The sequence below is a fragment of the Mirounga angustirostris genome, unplaced genomic scaffold (assembly GCF_029215605.1).
Source record: "Mirounga angustirostris isolate CCGP_5_RB_7025 unplaced genomic scaffold, mMirAng1.0.hap1 SCAF_2, whole genome shotgun sequence".
Lineage (NCBI taxonomy): Eukaryota > Metazoa > Chordata > Mammalia > Carnivora > Phocidae > Mirounga > Mirounga angustirostris.
Window position 1 is genome coordinate 67,629,499 of NW_026991710.1, and position 15,615 is coordinate 67,645,113.

At 40.0% G+C, this 15,615-nt stretch overlaps 1 protein-coding gene across 1 annotated transcript in view; it reads left to right on the top strand.

Annotated features, from left to right (window-relative positions):
* CDS1 (CDP-diacylglycerol synthase 1) overlaps positions 1–15,615 on the top strand; it is a 65,278-nt gene that overhangs the window by 17,280 nt on the left and 32,383 nt on the right. The window contains exons 3-5 of the mRNA XM_064584726.1: positions 4,057–4,153; positions 11,765–11,862; positions 14,695–14,834. Of these exons, the coding sequence (XP_064440796.1) occupies positions 4,057–4,153; positions 11,765–11,862; positions 14,695–14,834 (335 nt within the window). The remainder of the gene's footprint in view (positions 1–4,056; positions 4,154–11,764; positions 11,863–14,694; positions 14,835–15,615) is intronic.

The following is a 15,615-nucleotide window of genomic DNA, read 5'->3' on the forward strand; positions in this document are numbered from 1 at the left end:
ATATATGTTTGCTTTAAAATCTTATCAGGTCTATCTCAGATCTGAAATTTTTTTCTATTGTTATATAAGAATGATGCTGGATTCCTATATGTCATTTATAGTAGATTTTTCCTTAATAATGAGGTTTGGGTTTTTTTTTTTCCCTGGTGTAAAGTAACAATAGCAAATAATAGCAGCTGATATTTATTGAGCATATGCAATGTGCTGGGCACTACTCCAGGTACTTCACACATACTGACTATTCTCACAGCAACCCTGTAACACAGGTTCAATTATGTAAACCTGTCTTGTCAATGAGGAAATTGAGGCACAGAAATGTTCTATGTCAGGGGTCATGCAGTTAGTAAGTGATAGAACCACATTGTGACCGTAGGTATTGTGCTCTCTTTATAAAAGAATTGGTTTTTAAAAATGAACAATAAATAAATAATAATATAACCAGTTTCAATCTTCTCAAACTTTGCCCTAAAGGCTACATGAATATTTCAAAATCTATCTTATTTTAGGGTCTTTTTAAGCTAGTAACCAAAATGGTCTGTCTTACAAAGATTTAGAAGTTATAGATACATGGGATTAAAAATACTAATTACATTTAAAAAGTACATGAATTGCAGGGGGAAAAAACTCCTGTAATCCTCCCCCCCAAAAATTGTTACTTATGGTATTCTGATATCTACTGTTTAAAGCTTTTTTTTTCTTGTGCATTGTGTATATATGTGTATGTGGGGGGCTATATAATATAAAAATAGCATTGTACTATTTCCTACCTTTCTATTTACATTTTCGTTCTGCGGTTTTAGGAACATCATTAAATTACTTAAGTATTTTTAATGACTGCATGATAGTTCAATTCACTCAACTAAACGGTTATTGCTGGGCATTTAGCTGGTTTCCAAATTTTCATGATTAAAAACAACTCTGTATTAAACATTTGCTTTGTAGCGAGGTTAAGATTTATGCTCATTTTTAAGTCTTTAGTATATAACATCAAACAAAGCATAAGTTGTTGAAATTGGAAGGGGCCTGACGGTTTTCAGTCACTTGGCAAATTGTCCCAGTCTGTTTTGTGACCTGTGTGTGGGTCTGTGGGAGTGAATAGTCATTAACCAGCTGAGGCTGGTTTTGTCTGTTAGTGAAGCTCTTCTTCAACTATCAGTCTAAGTTAGTAGTCCTCATCCAGGGGCAATGCCCTGACGCCCCAGACAGCACCAGTGGACGTGTGGCGTGTGATCATTTGTGACATTTTAGGTGGTCAAGAGAGATAGTGTTACTGGCATGTAGTGGGGAGAAACCAAGGGAGGACGTTAAACATCCTGCGGTACACAGAACAGCTCTTCACAACAAAGAATTCTCTGGCTCAAAATATTACTAACACTGAGGTTGAGAAGCCAAGGAAAACATCCAGGCATAGCCTTATACTCGGTGCTTTTATACTGTATGATGCATTTTCCTTCTCTCAGGAACTTGCACACTTCTGTCCAGTTCCTCCAAAGGCTGATAGATGAATTTTCTCAAAACTTCTCTTTGCCAGATGGCCCACAAAATTCTTGCTTATTCTTGACGAGTATCTCTGTATACCAATTCTTGGCTCAGGTGAACTGCCTTGCCAACCCAGGTTCTTGATGACTCATGATGTTTGTGCCACAAGGAAAATAATTATTTTTAAACCTTGTCATTACTTTTGAAATAAAAAACCACTTAATATTTATAGTAACAGTAAAACATTGTACATCTCATGAACGATTTGAGCAATAAGTGTATAACCACTTTCGATAATCACTTTTAAGGCTACTGCTTAATTATATACTTTTTAGAAATCTCATTTCTATCTCAATGTAGCTCCTGGAGACATGAGACTTGAATGCAGTTCTCCTTTACTGATTCTGAGTTCCTTTTTTCAAAGCAATCATGAGGTGATGACTTGGACTCAAAGTGAAGACTTTATTAATGTGATCATGGTAGCATGATAAATCAAGAATTTTGAATCAGAATCAGGCTATCCTCTGGTTTTTAATAACAATGTTTTTTTATCCCTCATATCATGCTCTGTTTTGAATTTAGTGGTTCTCTTTTAAAAGATGACTTTCAGTTACTGCATCAATGTTCTTTTATGTGCTTAACTTTGTATTAGGTGTTCTTAGGAGATTTGGGGAATCCGTTAGAATAATTAAAGGAATTAAGTCTTTGACCTTGTTGGGGGAGGGGAATTTTTCTGGGAGGGGAAAAAGCCATATAAAAGATAACCAGATGGGATATGTTCCTTGAGGTGCTCAGGTTTTCAGTTACCATGGAACTTTTGGATGATATGAAGAAAGTAGGTTTTCTGTTTAAGGTCTCTGGTTCTCAGCAGCTATCATCCTCTGAAGTTCAAAGCCAGGCATCTAACAAAGGTACACATGGACCTTGGCAACATCCGCCTGGAGACTGATTTCTGACACTTACGTAGAGTCCTCTTCTGTAGGTTCTGAACAATTCCAAGTCTGAGGATCAGTTATGAAGGAGAGCGAAATACGCTTCTGGGTTTCCTGCAAACAGGGAAGAATTATTATCAGGAGACTGGCTTTTGGTCCTTTATTTATCTCTGACTAGCTCTGTGACCTAGCCCAGTTCCCAGTCAATATATTCATTAATCCACAGAGAGTTATAAATGGAACCTTTCAGCCATAGCATTTTTTGACTCTCTGCTCACTTCATTTCAGTTCTAAAACTTACAGTCTCATGAGAAATTTATGAGTCTATATAGTTTGTTACACAGTAGAGGGAAATAAAGTTGGGTAAGTACAATTTGACTACCTCATGAAAAACCTGGGAAGCTAGATGAAAGAGTTGCGACTTAATGTTGTTGGCATTTTAGATCTTGAGTGCAGAAATGATATCCTAAAAGGGATATTAAAGAAATATCTAGACTGTGTAGGAGAGTGGTTGAAAGCAGGGAATGTAATCAGTATTTGATAAATGGATGAAGTCAGCAGATATTTCTTTTTATAGACAGGAGAATGAAGGCCTGTCCTTAGAGCACAGTACATATTTGTTACTATACTTTAAGGTGAACCCAGATCTTTTATAACATAATCTCAGTGCTGTCATTTGAATTAATAGAAATCAGAGAAGTTTTAAAGAAAAACTTTATTGTGAGCTCAGTGTAGAATGAATAAAACCAGGGGGAAGAAATTTTAGATTCAGAAATATCATCCATATATAGGTATTATTAGAATCCTTTCAGTTTTACACAGGACATTTTTCATGACCTGGCCACAGAGAGAGTGACAATGTTTGTAAAGTATGCTGGGGATGAAGCCTGAGTCTCCTGGGTGTAGTGGGAGAGCCACGGGGCAAAACCCCGGCCCTGACTGGCAGCCAGAGGACTGAGGGAGATCAGTCTCAGTCTAGCTGGGCCTACGGCAGAGCAGCTCTACTCTAAGGAACAAGCGAAGGCCCAAGGGTGAGGAAGCACTTTTGTCCGTAAGCGAGGAGAGCCAGCAGCACACTTTGAGCACTAGAAGGAGTGGCCATCAGTCTGGTCTTGCCTCCATGACTGACCTTCTCGTGCCTTCTTCACTTCACTGAAATCACCGTGCTGTGCAGTTTCACTTCTGTGTTAAACTTTTTTTACTTTTTCTCATTAGAAGGCTGTGTTCTCTGTCTCAACCACCTTAAAATCATTATTGTTTTTTCTTACCACCCTCAAGGATAGAGCGTCTTTTCAGAGGGCTTTTGCACCTGCCTTCTTCCTTCTGAATGACCCTGGTTGGGACGTGCACATAGCCACATTGGCCATTGCACTGCCTGACCTGGTGATTCATCTTTAATCACACTTGAATAAAAATTCATTTCTTTCTTTGGGAATATAATTTTTACACTTAATTTAGCTCTGAGTAAGTGAACAAATGCCGTTTGTTTGATTTTCATTTTTGTTGTTATTGTATAAGGTGAAGTAAGGGATTCTTCAAGTAGAGTTAGGGAAAATCCGTATGCGTCTGGTAATACTGAAACCACACAAAAAACTTTAAGAAAAAAATACGTTAAATACTAACTTTAAAAACATTTTCTTTGTAGGTGGAAAAACTGGTGGATTCGTGGAATTCTTACTCTAACTATGATTTCATTGTTTTTCCTGATCATCTATATGGGATCCTTTATGCTGATGCTTCTTGTAAGTGTTTCACATTTCCCTGAGTATCTCTTGCTTTGTTTTTCAGCACTGATGTGATTGAAGTAATTTGAGCCTGTCATAAAAAAGAAGGTAATTCAAAGAAGGTTTGATAACAGCGAATTTTGTTCCCTTAAGCATCTTCTATTCTAGTTCATGAAATGACCTGGACCAATCTTTTCTGTTTGCAAAATAGCCATTCAGTGTGTTCACTCCGCAGAGACCAAGTATGCATAATAAATACATTTTGCCAAGCATTAGATACTGCTAATGAGTTCACACACACATGACTTTATCATATTGGACTATTAGCCAGATCCCTCACTTCAAAGAACTCAATCTAATGGCAGAGACATAGAAGTAACTATATGAATAAATAGTGTAGTAAATAAGTGGGTGAGTGCTGTCATAGAACTTGTTGGTTGAGCACGGTAAAAAAAGTATCTAATCTAGCTTGACAGAGAACAGGGAGGACTTCCAGAAGAGGTGATGCCAACGTTGAGTCCTGAAGAAGGGACTGGACAGGGGAGGGCATTTCCAAGGTGGGGACATCAGAAGCAAGACATGGAGGTAATGAGAGAATGTGGTTTGTTGGGGGATTTGCAAGCTGTGCATTTGGAGGGTACCTAGGGATGAGACCAGAGAAGCAAGCTGAAGCCAATCTGGCGTTTGGGATTTTGTTGTGTATGGGAAGTCTAACAAGGCATGAAGCCAAACAGGTATTTTAAGCTTTTAATTCATTCGTTTAGCACATACTTCCAGGATGCCTGCTCTGTGGCAGGCATCGCCCTGATTCTGGGGTGTGACACGGGGTTGGTAAGAAAAGCACACTCGTCTCTTCCCTCAGGGAGTTTACTATCTACATTTTAAAGAACTGATCAGAACTATAGTTACAAACTGCAATAAGCATTTGAAAAAAAAAAAAAAAGAATAAGATGTTGTGAGGGCAAGTGGGGGAGCCAGGAGACTTGCTGGAGGTCTTCTGCCCCGCACGCGTGCTGCAGTTTGAAGCTTGAGCAGGTGAGGTGAGAGGGGGAGCTTGGGAGCAGGAGGGTCACAGCAGAGGATTCCCGGGTGTGAAAGCCTTGATACCCAAAGAAGCATGAAACATTTGAAGCCCAAAGTGGTGGGAGTGAGAAGGAGAAATGCACTTGTTGAACAGATTCATCAAGCCCTTAGTGGGTGCTGAGCGTGTTTAACAGCAGGGTGCAGGGAGAGCCTGCTCTCAGTGAGATGCATGTCCCTCTTTCTTGTTTCTTTTCATCATCTTATCTCCATTAGTTTAGCCTCTTTCGCACTCACCACCCAGATCTCTGGCTGCTCTTGCCCACTTAGATGCTTATCTGTCTGACCTGTCTGCTCCCCTCCATGCTCAGTCCAGTTCACAGTGACGAGCATGGGCAATAGGATGTGGTTTTCCTTTCAGTCTATAAAAGAATAAATAAGTTCTGAAGTGAAATTAGACACCATTGGGAAAAAATCCCATCACCTGCTAAAAGCACTTACAGCAGCTCTTATTAGTGCCATAAAGCCCTTTCACGTCCCCTTTGTCCCCTCGTTAATTTTGTACTTCCTTGGGGATATCAGGGTAACTGGTGAATAAGAAATCACTTTCTGTGTTCTGTTAGTTTGCTGACATGAGAAAGAACTTTTTCTTACAAAGGAACAGTGGATCAGGGATAGGACCACTTTAATGCGAGGGCGGAAGATGCTGAGCCTAGAAGCCAGATCGGCCGGTGTGAGCATTGTTCAGTTGTGACCCCAGGGAAGAGACTACCTCTGGTCTTCTCAGTGGGGACCCGCAGAGGACGATGAGTGCCAGCGACTACCACTGGCCTCAGAATCTGGGCCTTTCAGGAGTGAGTGTGTGCGGAGCACTTTTCAGTGCTGTGTGCTAAGTGGCAGGCCAGGGGGCCAAGGGACTGGGTGATGGCAGACAGTTTGGTGAGGCTTGGTGGAGGAGGTGAACTTTCAGGGGACCTGAGGGTATATCAGGGTGGAGGGAGCACTGTGAGCGAAGGTTTGAATGGCTGGATGTGTCAAGAAAAGGCGGGCGATGCCCTTCCCCTGGAGCACAGGGCCTTTGAACTTGGGAAAATAATTGGGGATCAGATTCTGGAGGGCCTTGCAATACTATGTGAAAAAGCTTGGGATTTATTTATAAAGCACTGGGGAGCCGTTGAAAATATTGGGGATCGTTTAAATTATTATTTGCCTTTAGAAGGTACTTTTGAGCTAAGACATCAAAAAACATGAGCATCCTCAATACACAGACTCAGGCCAGCTTGGTGGGCTTCCTGTGAGTAAGTTACGTTGTTCTCCAGACTAAACTGATGTGGTAACTCAGGCCAGAATTTGTGGATAAAGGCTAATTTTTAATCACTCATTTATGAGAAAATTCAAAACACCTTTAAAGACATCCTTGCATATTTGGATTCTGATTTTTAAAAAGAGAACTATAAGTATACCTAAAGTGCTTGGGCTTTCTTGTTCATTTTTTCTACCATGAGAAGAAAATACCATTTTGTTACAAGTTCTTCCTTTCATTGGTGAGCTTAGTCAGCTAAGAATATTAAAGATCTAGTTAAAGTGGGAGCGCCTGGGTGGCTCAGATGGTTAAGCGTCTGCCTTCGGCTCAGGTCATGATCCCGGGATCCTGGGATCAAGTCCCGCATTGGGCTCCCTGCTCAGTGGGGAGCCTGCTTCTCCCTCTGCCTCTGCTGCTCCCCCTGCTTGTGCTCTCTCTCTCTCTCTGTCAAATAAATAAAATCTTAAAAAAAAAAGATCTAGTTAAGTAGATTTAAACTTACTGATCTTATTTAAGTTCATTGTACCACGTGCACACACATGCATGCACAGGGGTACACATGCGTACATACTTAGGTTGTATTTATGATAATTCATGTTAAGGAAATGTGGATGGATTTACACATATGCACACACTGTCGGTACTCAAGTGATACTACTTTTATGTGTTTTAAAGTCCTACTTATATTCATATCCCTAACTAGGTCATTTATATTTTGAGAAGTATGCATCATTTCTAGCTTGCATTTGCCCTACAATATCAGCACTCATAAATGACTAATTCAAGAGCGTTTTATTAAAAACTTATTTCTAGGAAATGAAAGCTACTACTTTAAATTGGAACTCATAATATGAGTAATGAATAATAAGATGTTCCTTAAAATAAAAGGAGCTTTTTTCCCTTAGCCTGCTACTTAAAATACTTTTTTAGTTGTTGCATTCATAACTTGCAATCATATTTTCTACGTGATGGAGGTACTAAAGTATAATTTGATTTAAAGGCAGATAGTGTAAGAGGTTCCCCCTTCATCTTCTTGGAAACTCCTCTAAGTTTCTATTTACATTATATGATTCAGTTTTAAATAGTTTATTTTTTCACATGCGAGAGTTATACAAGAGTGTTAAAATTACTTTGGGAAATTGATAATTTTTTGAAGTTCACCCCTAACCCTATCATCAACTACCAAAACCCAATTAATACTGCTATTTAATATGTTTTCTTTTATCCCTTTTTTATGTTTTAAAAATCATAGTTGTAATCATAATGTGATAAGACTTTTGTATCCTGCTTTTTAAACTGAATGTTATATTGAGTGTTTTGTGTTGTTCCACCATCGTTACAACCATCGGCTTCATTTAAAAAAAATTTTTTTAGGGGAGCCTGGGTGGCTCAGTCGTTAAGTGTCTGCCTTTGGCTCAGGTCATGATCTCGGGGTCCTGGGATAGAGCCCCGCATCGGGCTCCCTGCTCAGCAGAGAGTCTGCCTCTCTGTCTCCCTCTGCCCCTCCCCCACCTGCTCATGCTCGCTCTCTCTCAAATAAATAAATAAAATCTTTCTTTTCTTTTCTTTTTTATTTTTTAAAAGATTTTATTTATTTGACAGAGAGAGACACAGCGAGAGAGGAAATACAAGCGGGGGAGTGGGAGAGGGAGAAGCAGGCTTCCCGCTGAGCAGGGAGCCCAATGCGGGGCTCGATCCCAGGACCCTGAGATCATGACCTGAGCTGAAGGCAGACGCTTAACGACTGAGCCACCCAGGCGCCCCATAAATAAAATCTTTAAAAGAGAGAGCACGCGTGTGTGCCCGGGAGCAGGGGGAGGAGCGGGAGAGAATCTGAAGCACATTTCTCACTCAGCTCGGAGCCAGATGTGGGGCTCCATCTTACCACCGTGAAATCATAACATGAACCGAAACCAAGAGTCGGACTCTTAACCGACTGAGCCACCCAGGCACCACCCGCCACCCCATCAGCTTTAACACATTCATGGACTCAGTGGAATGAAATGCGTCATAAGTTATGAACTACTGTGTTATTTTCAGACATTCAGGCTATGTTTTGGTATTTCTTTATGGTGAATAACACTATCCTGAACATATTAGAATGTAAAGCTTTTTCATATGCAGGATTATTTTCTTTAAATAGATTCCCAAAGTGAAAATAGCCACTTTTATTTGGATAACATATAGATACCATCCATAGTCAAACTCAACATACCCAGATCTGAATTCTGTTCCATCCCCAGTCATTCTGCATAAATCTGTCTACTTTCCCAAAAGCCTTCCCTAGTCTTATTCCATGTTCCCCTGTCACCCTTAGCCCCCCAATTTCCTCAACCACCAAATCCAGCCAGTTCTATCTCCTCGATGTCTTACTCCTTATACCACCCCCCTCTGCCGCTGGCCCAGTTAAAGATTCATCTACACTCGACCAGATGGTGGTATCTTGCCTGCCTTCCTGTCTCTACTCTTGCTGCCTCTCCAGTCCATTCTTTCCACCTCTCTTATCCCCAACACATACATCTGATCATGTCCTTTAGTGATCAGCACGAACTCTTTTTTTTTTAAGATTTTATTTATTTGTCAGAGAGAGCGAACACAAGCAGGGGGAGCGGCAGGCAGAGGGAGAAGCAGGCTCCTCACTGAGCAGGGAGCCCGATGTGGGGCTCAATCCCAGGACCCTGGGATCATGACCTGAGCTGAAGACAGACAGTGAACCGACTGAGCCACCCAGGTGTCCCCAGCACGAACTCTTGTGTAGTCCTTTGTACCATTTGCTGTGATTCTGTGACTCTCTGCTTCTCACCTCCATCTTTGTGTCTCAGCAACTCTGAACTTACTTGTAGTTCCCTAACATGCCTCTTCCTCTCCTGTATCTGTGATTCTGTGTATCCTTCTCCTTTGTCCCCACTGCAGCCTGTCCCCAGTGCCTGCTTTGTTGGTGTTCTGTTTGGCCGTGCTTTCATCCATGTGCCTATTTCCACGTGGTGGTGTAGCCACTCTGTCCTCCCTGACAGACTAGCCCTCTCTGAAGACAGATGTCCGGTATTATTTCTCTGAATCCTCAGTAACTAGCAGAGTAGGCATTTACGTATTGGTTGTTGTTTTAAAGGCTCTTAACACATTTATTGGGCCAACAGAGTCCTACCAATGTGCATTGCTACCAGTATTGATGGCCTGGAATATCAGTTTCTGTGTGATCACCCAGCCTGGAAGATATACATACATTTTAAGGATTTTAGCTCTGTTGATTTGAATCCCTCGTTTTCTCTTTTCCCAGTAGCGCTATATTGATTCTACTTGCAAACTGTAGTTGATAATCGTATAAATATATATGTGTGTGCTATTAAAAGTAGTGTTTTCACCCTCTCAGTAAAATACCATGAGCAAATGTGTTCATTTAGCAAATAGAAATTGCATCAGTGCATCTGATATTTTAAAATCCCTTGGTTCTATAAATAGCATGGCTTTGCCATTTTATTTTAACATCTAGCATTGTCCCCATTCTGTGATTGTTTTATTTATTTATTTTTAAGATTTTATTTATTTATTTGACAGAGAGACACAGCGAGAGAGGGAACACAAGCAGGGGGAGTGGGAGAGGGAGAAGCGGGCTTCCCGTCGAGCAGGGAGCCCGATGCGGGGCTCGATCCCAGGACCCTGGGACCATGACCTGGGCCAAAGGCAGATGCTTAACGACTGAGCCATCCAGGTGCCCCTCTGTGATTGTTTTAAAAAATGACTTTTGACATATTCAAAGCTTACTTGAAAGACACTATTTGAATTTCTTGTCCTTATGTTATAAAGCAGTAATGACTTTTTCTTAAAGAAAACTATAGTAGTTTGGCTTAATATTTTCTTATCATGTGGCTGAGGGGACACAATTACTTTAAGTATGTGATCGGACATGTAAATACAACTTAAGAATATCCTGAACAGTAGCTTTGGGAAAGCTAATTTGTGGAGAGCTTAAAAAGAAATACCAAAGTATATTCTTGGGCAGAGTTTGGTAAGGTTTTTAAGTAAAGAAGCAGGTAAAAATATTTTAGGCTTTAAGGAACCACATATTTCTCTGTCACATCATGTTTGGGTTTTGTTTTTAACTTTTTAAAAATATAAAATCCATTCTTAGCTCCAGAGCTATACAAGACCAAGCCCTTGGGTATACTCTCTAGAGGTTGAAATAGTCTGCTATATTCACAAAGATTTTTTAGTCTCTCAGTTCATGGTAATAAGTGTTCAACTTGCCACTTGCTCTTTGAGTCTTGGAATTGACTTAAGCCAAGCATTGAATATGATGCTACATCCTCAGGGATTACCTATACTCAAGTTGGTGGTGGATACAACAGTTTGAAGGACTGTTAAGTAGACCATCAAAAAAGGATTCATAAATATTAACCCATTTTTTTTAAAGATTTTATTTATTTGAGAGAGAGCAAGAGAGAGAGAGAGAGCATGAGTGGGGGTGGGAGGGCCAGAGGGAGAGAGAGAAGTAGACTCCCCGCTGAGCAGGGAGCCCGAGGCGGGGCTCCATCCCGGGACTCCTGGACCATAACCTGAGCCGAAGGCAGATGCTTAACCCACTGAGCCACCCAGGCGCCCCTAACCCGTTTATTATGAATGTACATAGGACACTGTGCAAACGAAACTGCATAGAATCAATTGACTGGCTGAAGTGGCTGCACATGTAGAAGGCTGTTTTATAATTTGCCAATGTAGCACCACTTGGATTGATGAGAGATCTATGCAGCTGGCTATGGGAGAGTTGGCACAGCTGGAAGAATGAAAAGATCATGCCCAAACCCTGCTGGGTGACAGGGGAAAGGTGTTTTAATCATTTGTTCTGACAGTATCTGTATCCTTGGAAAGCATGCCAGGATGTATGGTTAAATATATATAAGCAAACTTGCACATTCAGTCGTTTTCCTAGGGTAACTAAAGAAACAAAATGTACAAAAAGATCGTCCATCTTAAGAAGGACGAACTCAAGAAATGAAGTAGTAACGAGGGATAAAGCCTAGTCTGTGACCAACCAGACTGTATCCCTCAAACTTTAAGCTACAGTGCCTGCTCCTACCCTAGAAAGGAGCTCTCACTTTTTGGATAAAACATTGATTTGCTTACCCCTCTGAAATATCACTTGATTTTAGAAGTATTGACTATTCAATTTTTGCTACCGACATTTAGAATAATTAGAAATGGGAAGCTAAAGATTTTTAAAATACATATGATAACAAGCTGCATATTAAATGATGAAGCACAAATGTAAACACTAAGAGATGTATGTAAATGTGTTCTCTTGGTTTCAGGTTCTAGGCATCCAAGTGAAATGCTTCCATGAAATTATCACAATAGGTTATAGAGTCTATCGCTCTTATGACCTGCCATGGTTTAGAACATTAAGCTGGTAAGTAATTTAAAACTCTTTCAGATATGAAAATATGACTGTTTTCTAGAGTTTGTAAAGGGAGCATCCTGATCAGTCAGTATCACACAACTGACCATATAGATTGATTTTTGGAGGAAGATAAATAAAAAGGATGCAATTGGATTTTGAAAAGAAGAAAATCACCTTTAAGTCTCCCATCCCAACACAACTATTTTCATATCTCATCTTTCAGTCTTTGTAGAGATACTTTATATCTGTATATACTCATATATACACTATTGTCCTCTTTAAAAAAAACATTATGGGGCGCCTGGGTGGCTCAGTTGGTTAAGCGACTGCCTTCGGCTCAGGTCATGATCCTGGAGTCCCAGGATCGAGTCCCGCATCGGGCTCCCTGCTCAGCGGGGAGTCTGCTTCTCCCTCTGACCCTCCCCCTCTCATGCTCTCTCTCTCTCTCATTCTCTCTCTCAAATAAATAAAATCTTTAAAAAAAATTAAAAAAATAAATAAATAAATAAAACATTATATTGGGCACATTTTTATATTGTTTATAATTAGAATTTTAACACAGTTTCATTTTATAAAATGTTAGAAATATGTGTGATCTTTTGCTTTCCTCGGTTGACCTGAGACCACACACAAAATTATCTCTACAAAAAGTGAAAGATGAGATACGAAAATAGTTGTGGGTTTTCTGTTCTGTTTCTCTTGAGTGATCAGTGGTTTGTTGAAGGGGAGGAAAGCCCAGGATGAGTATCTGTCTCCCTCCCACCCTCTGTGGCCCACCTCCCTGTCAGCCCTGGGGGCTGGGTAGGGCAGTGAGAGGAGAGATGACTCCACCTTTGTTGTTCCTGGTTTGATCTTGTGTTCAGGCCCTGGGCCCCATGATGTGCTGCATGGAGGGCAGTCAGAGGGAAGAGAAAGACTCTCTGAGGGGGCTGTGTAAGGCAGCCTTGTAAATAGCACTGGCAATTACCAGCCCATGAAATATTGTGTGGGTACAAATGCATGTAAAAATTAGTTTTTAAAAAAGTCATGTGATTTTAATATTTAAAGTTTTTTTACAACTTTTCAGGTATAATTCTTAGTTATCAAGACCTTGACCAGGAAACATATAATATGATTGTTCATAATTGACCTAACTGGCCATGCCTTTGAATATAGTTATTTGATTAGTATCAGCCAGAGGGTCCAGTGTCTTAAGAAATCAAATGTATACCTTTGGGGTTTAGAGTGGTCAAAAAATAGTTTCTTGGTTTTGGTAATAGCTAATTTTTCCTTATAGCAGGTTTTTTCATGAAGGGCAAAATTATGGGAAATGTTAGGTAGAGTAAGCAGTTGGAGAATAATTAACTGCTAAACCATGCAGGATTGATTGATTCTAAGTGTAGGGGGAAAAAAGGCAGGTGGGGATGGGCTCCAGTGATTGTAGAAGTCTTTATGGAGAAGGTGAGAAACAAACTATCACTTGAAATAAAGACAAGTTTTGGATAGAGAAGTGTTCCGCATTGGTGAAGCTGCACCCATCAGGTTCTAGATAGGGGACTGAGGAGGCAACAGATGGAGAAACATTCCTGGCTCTCCTGAGCAGAATAGTGGGCAAAAACTTGGGTTGGTGGGCTAGAGTAGGCCTTGATAGCCTTACGGAGGAGTCAAAGACAGTTTCCATTATAGGAGAATAGAAAATGGTAATGCAGCTGATAGAAGTGAGAATACTCTACTTTGAAAACACTGGGGTCTGATTCCATTCATGACAACTAGAAGGGAGATCCCTCCTTTCCTCCTCTGCTCTCCTGGCCACCTGGGACGCTGCCCTTCAAAGGATGAGGCACAGAGGAACTCTGAGGCAGTGTTTCTCAGCCTTTTTTCCTTGCTCACACAAGCTGCCATCTACAAAATGTCATGGGTTCAACCCTTCCCTGGGTGGAAAAGACATACCAGAGCTGGGTGGAGGGAGAGGTGATTTACACAGTTTTAAAAAGTTGCTCTTAGAGGTTTTTACCTGCTGCTTGCTCCCACCCCCCACCATTACCTCTTAAGCATCACTGTGCCACTGGAGTCCATCTGGAACATGCAGGAGAGGGAGAAAGACACCAATATACACAGGGCAGTACAGAGAGAGGTCAGAGGTTGAATTACCTCTTCCTACTTTCTCTGTTGATCTTCCTTAGGTAGGTGGGAATTTGGCATAGGATCTCCACTATTAAAAAGCTTTAGAGCTGTGAGTAGTTGCGAGTGAATTTTCATTATAAACAGTACTGAATGTGTGTGTGTGTGTATCTGTGAGAGAAAGAATGTGTGTGTTTGTATATGTGTAGTGTTTTTTACGTTGTTTCCCAATTATCTGTCTCTTAGACTTTGACCTAAGGAAAAGAAAAAAAGAGAGAGAAAGAAAGAAAAAGAAAAAAAAAGATTTTTTTTTTTTTAAGATTTTATTTATTTGAGAGAGAGAGAATGAGAGAGAGCACATGAGAGGGGGGAGGGTCAGAGGGAGAAGTAGACTTCTTGCCAAGCAGGGAGCCCGATGCGGGACTTGATCCAGGGACTCCAGGATCATGACCTGAGCCGAAGGCAGTCGCTTAACCAACTGAGCCACCCAGGCGCCCAAAAAGAAAAAGATTTTAACCTAAGTAGAGGCATGAGCTATATTTGGTAAATTTTTGGTGACTGATATATTTGAAATTAAGTTTAAAAGCAGAAAAACATGTTTTGATGGAATATCCTGAACCTGTCTACTGAATTTGGTTTATGATGTTTGTGTCATCATCAAAATGTAGAGAATAGTTTTGTTGAGTTTGAGAGGGAAAAAAGACTTCAAGTATAAAAAAGCTAATTGTTTTTAAATTACAGGTACTTTCTGCTGTGTGTAAACTACTTCTTCTATGGAGAGACTGTAGCTGATTATTTTGCTACATTTGTTCAAAGAGAAGAGCAACTTCAGTTCCTCATTCGCTACCATAGATTTATATCATTTGCCCTCTATCTGGCAGGTAAGGAAAATAGTACTGATACGTAGCTAGTATATTTTACATGTTTATTTTTGCTTACATGATTTAAATTCATAACATCCTTTATGTGTTACATTTTAACCCAGCTTCTCTTTTTATTTGTCCCATGTATAAAGGTGTTTTTCTCACTGTGGTTTTTAATAGCGATTACTCCCTAATGTGACTAATAAAAGTACATTACTTGTTTAATAGTCCACAGATTTCAAAATTTTCTTTGGAAATTGTAGTAAAGAAACTTTTAAATATATGGATTTGTTGTTAACCAAGTATAATTTACAAAGAAATTTTTACATATATATTGCTTTATTTCTACCCAGGAAATAGTGTTCATATAGAATTTATCAGGGTATTTAGTTTTGCTGACATGGTTTATTATATATTCTTTATATACATTTATATATTATATATATACACACACACATATCTGTTTATAGTATACTTTATCATCTATTTTTATGATTTTATTTTTAAAGATTGTATTTATTTATTTTAGAGAGGGAGAGAGAGAGCAGGGAGAGGGACAGAGAAGGAGGGAGGGAGGGAATCTCAAGCAGACTCCCCACTGAGCATGGAGCCCAACTCAGGGCTTGATCTCATGACCCTGAGATCATGACCTAATCTGAAATCAAGAATCGGACACTTAACTGACTGAGCCACCCAGGTGCCCCCACTGTTTTTCATTTTAAAGGAGGATATGAACTTTATTTGAGTTTTTACTTCAGCTCTTAATAGTTACTACTTTAGCTCTTAAGAGTTTTTCAAT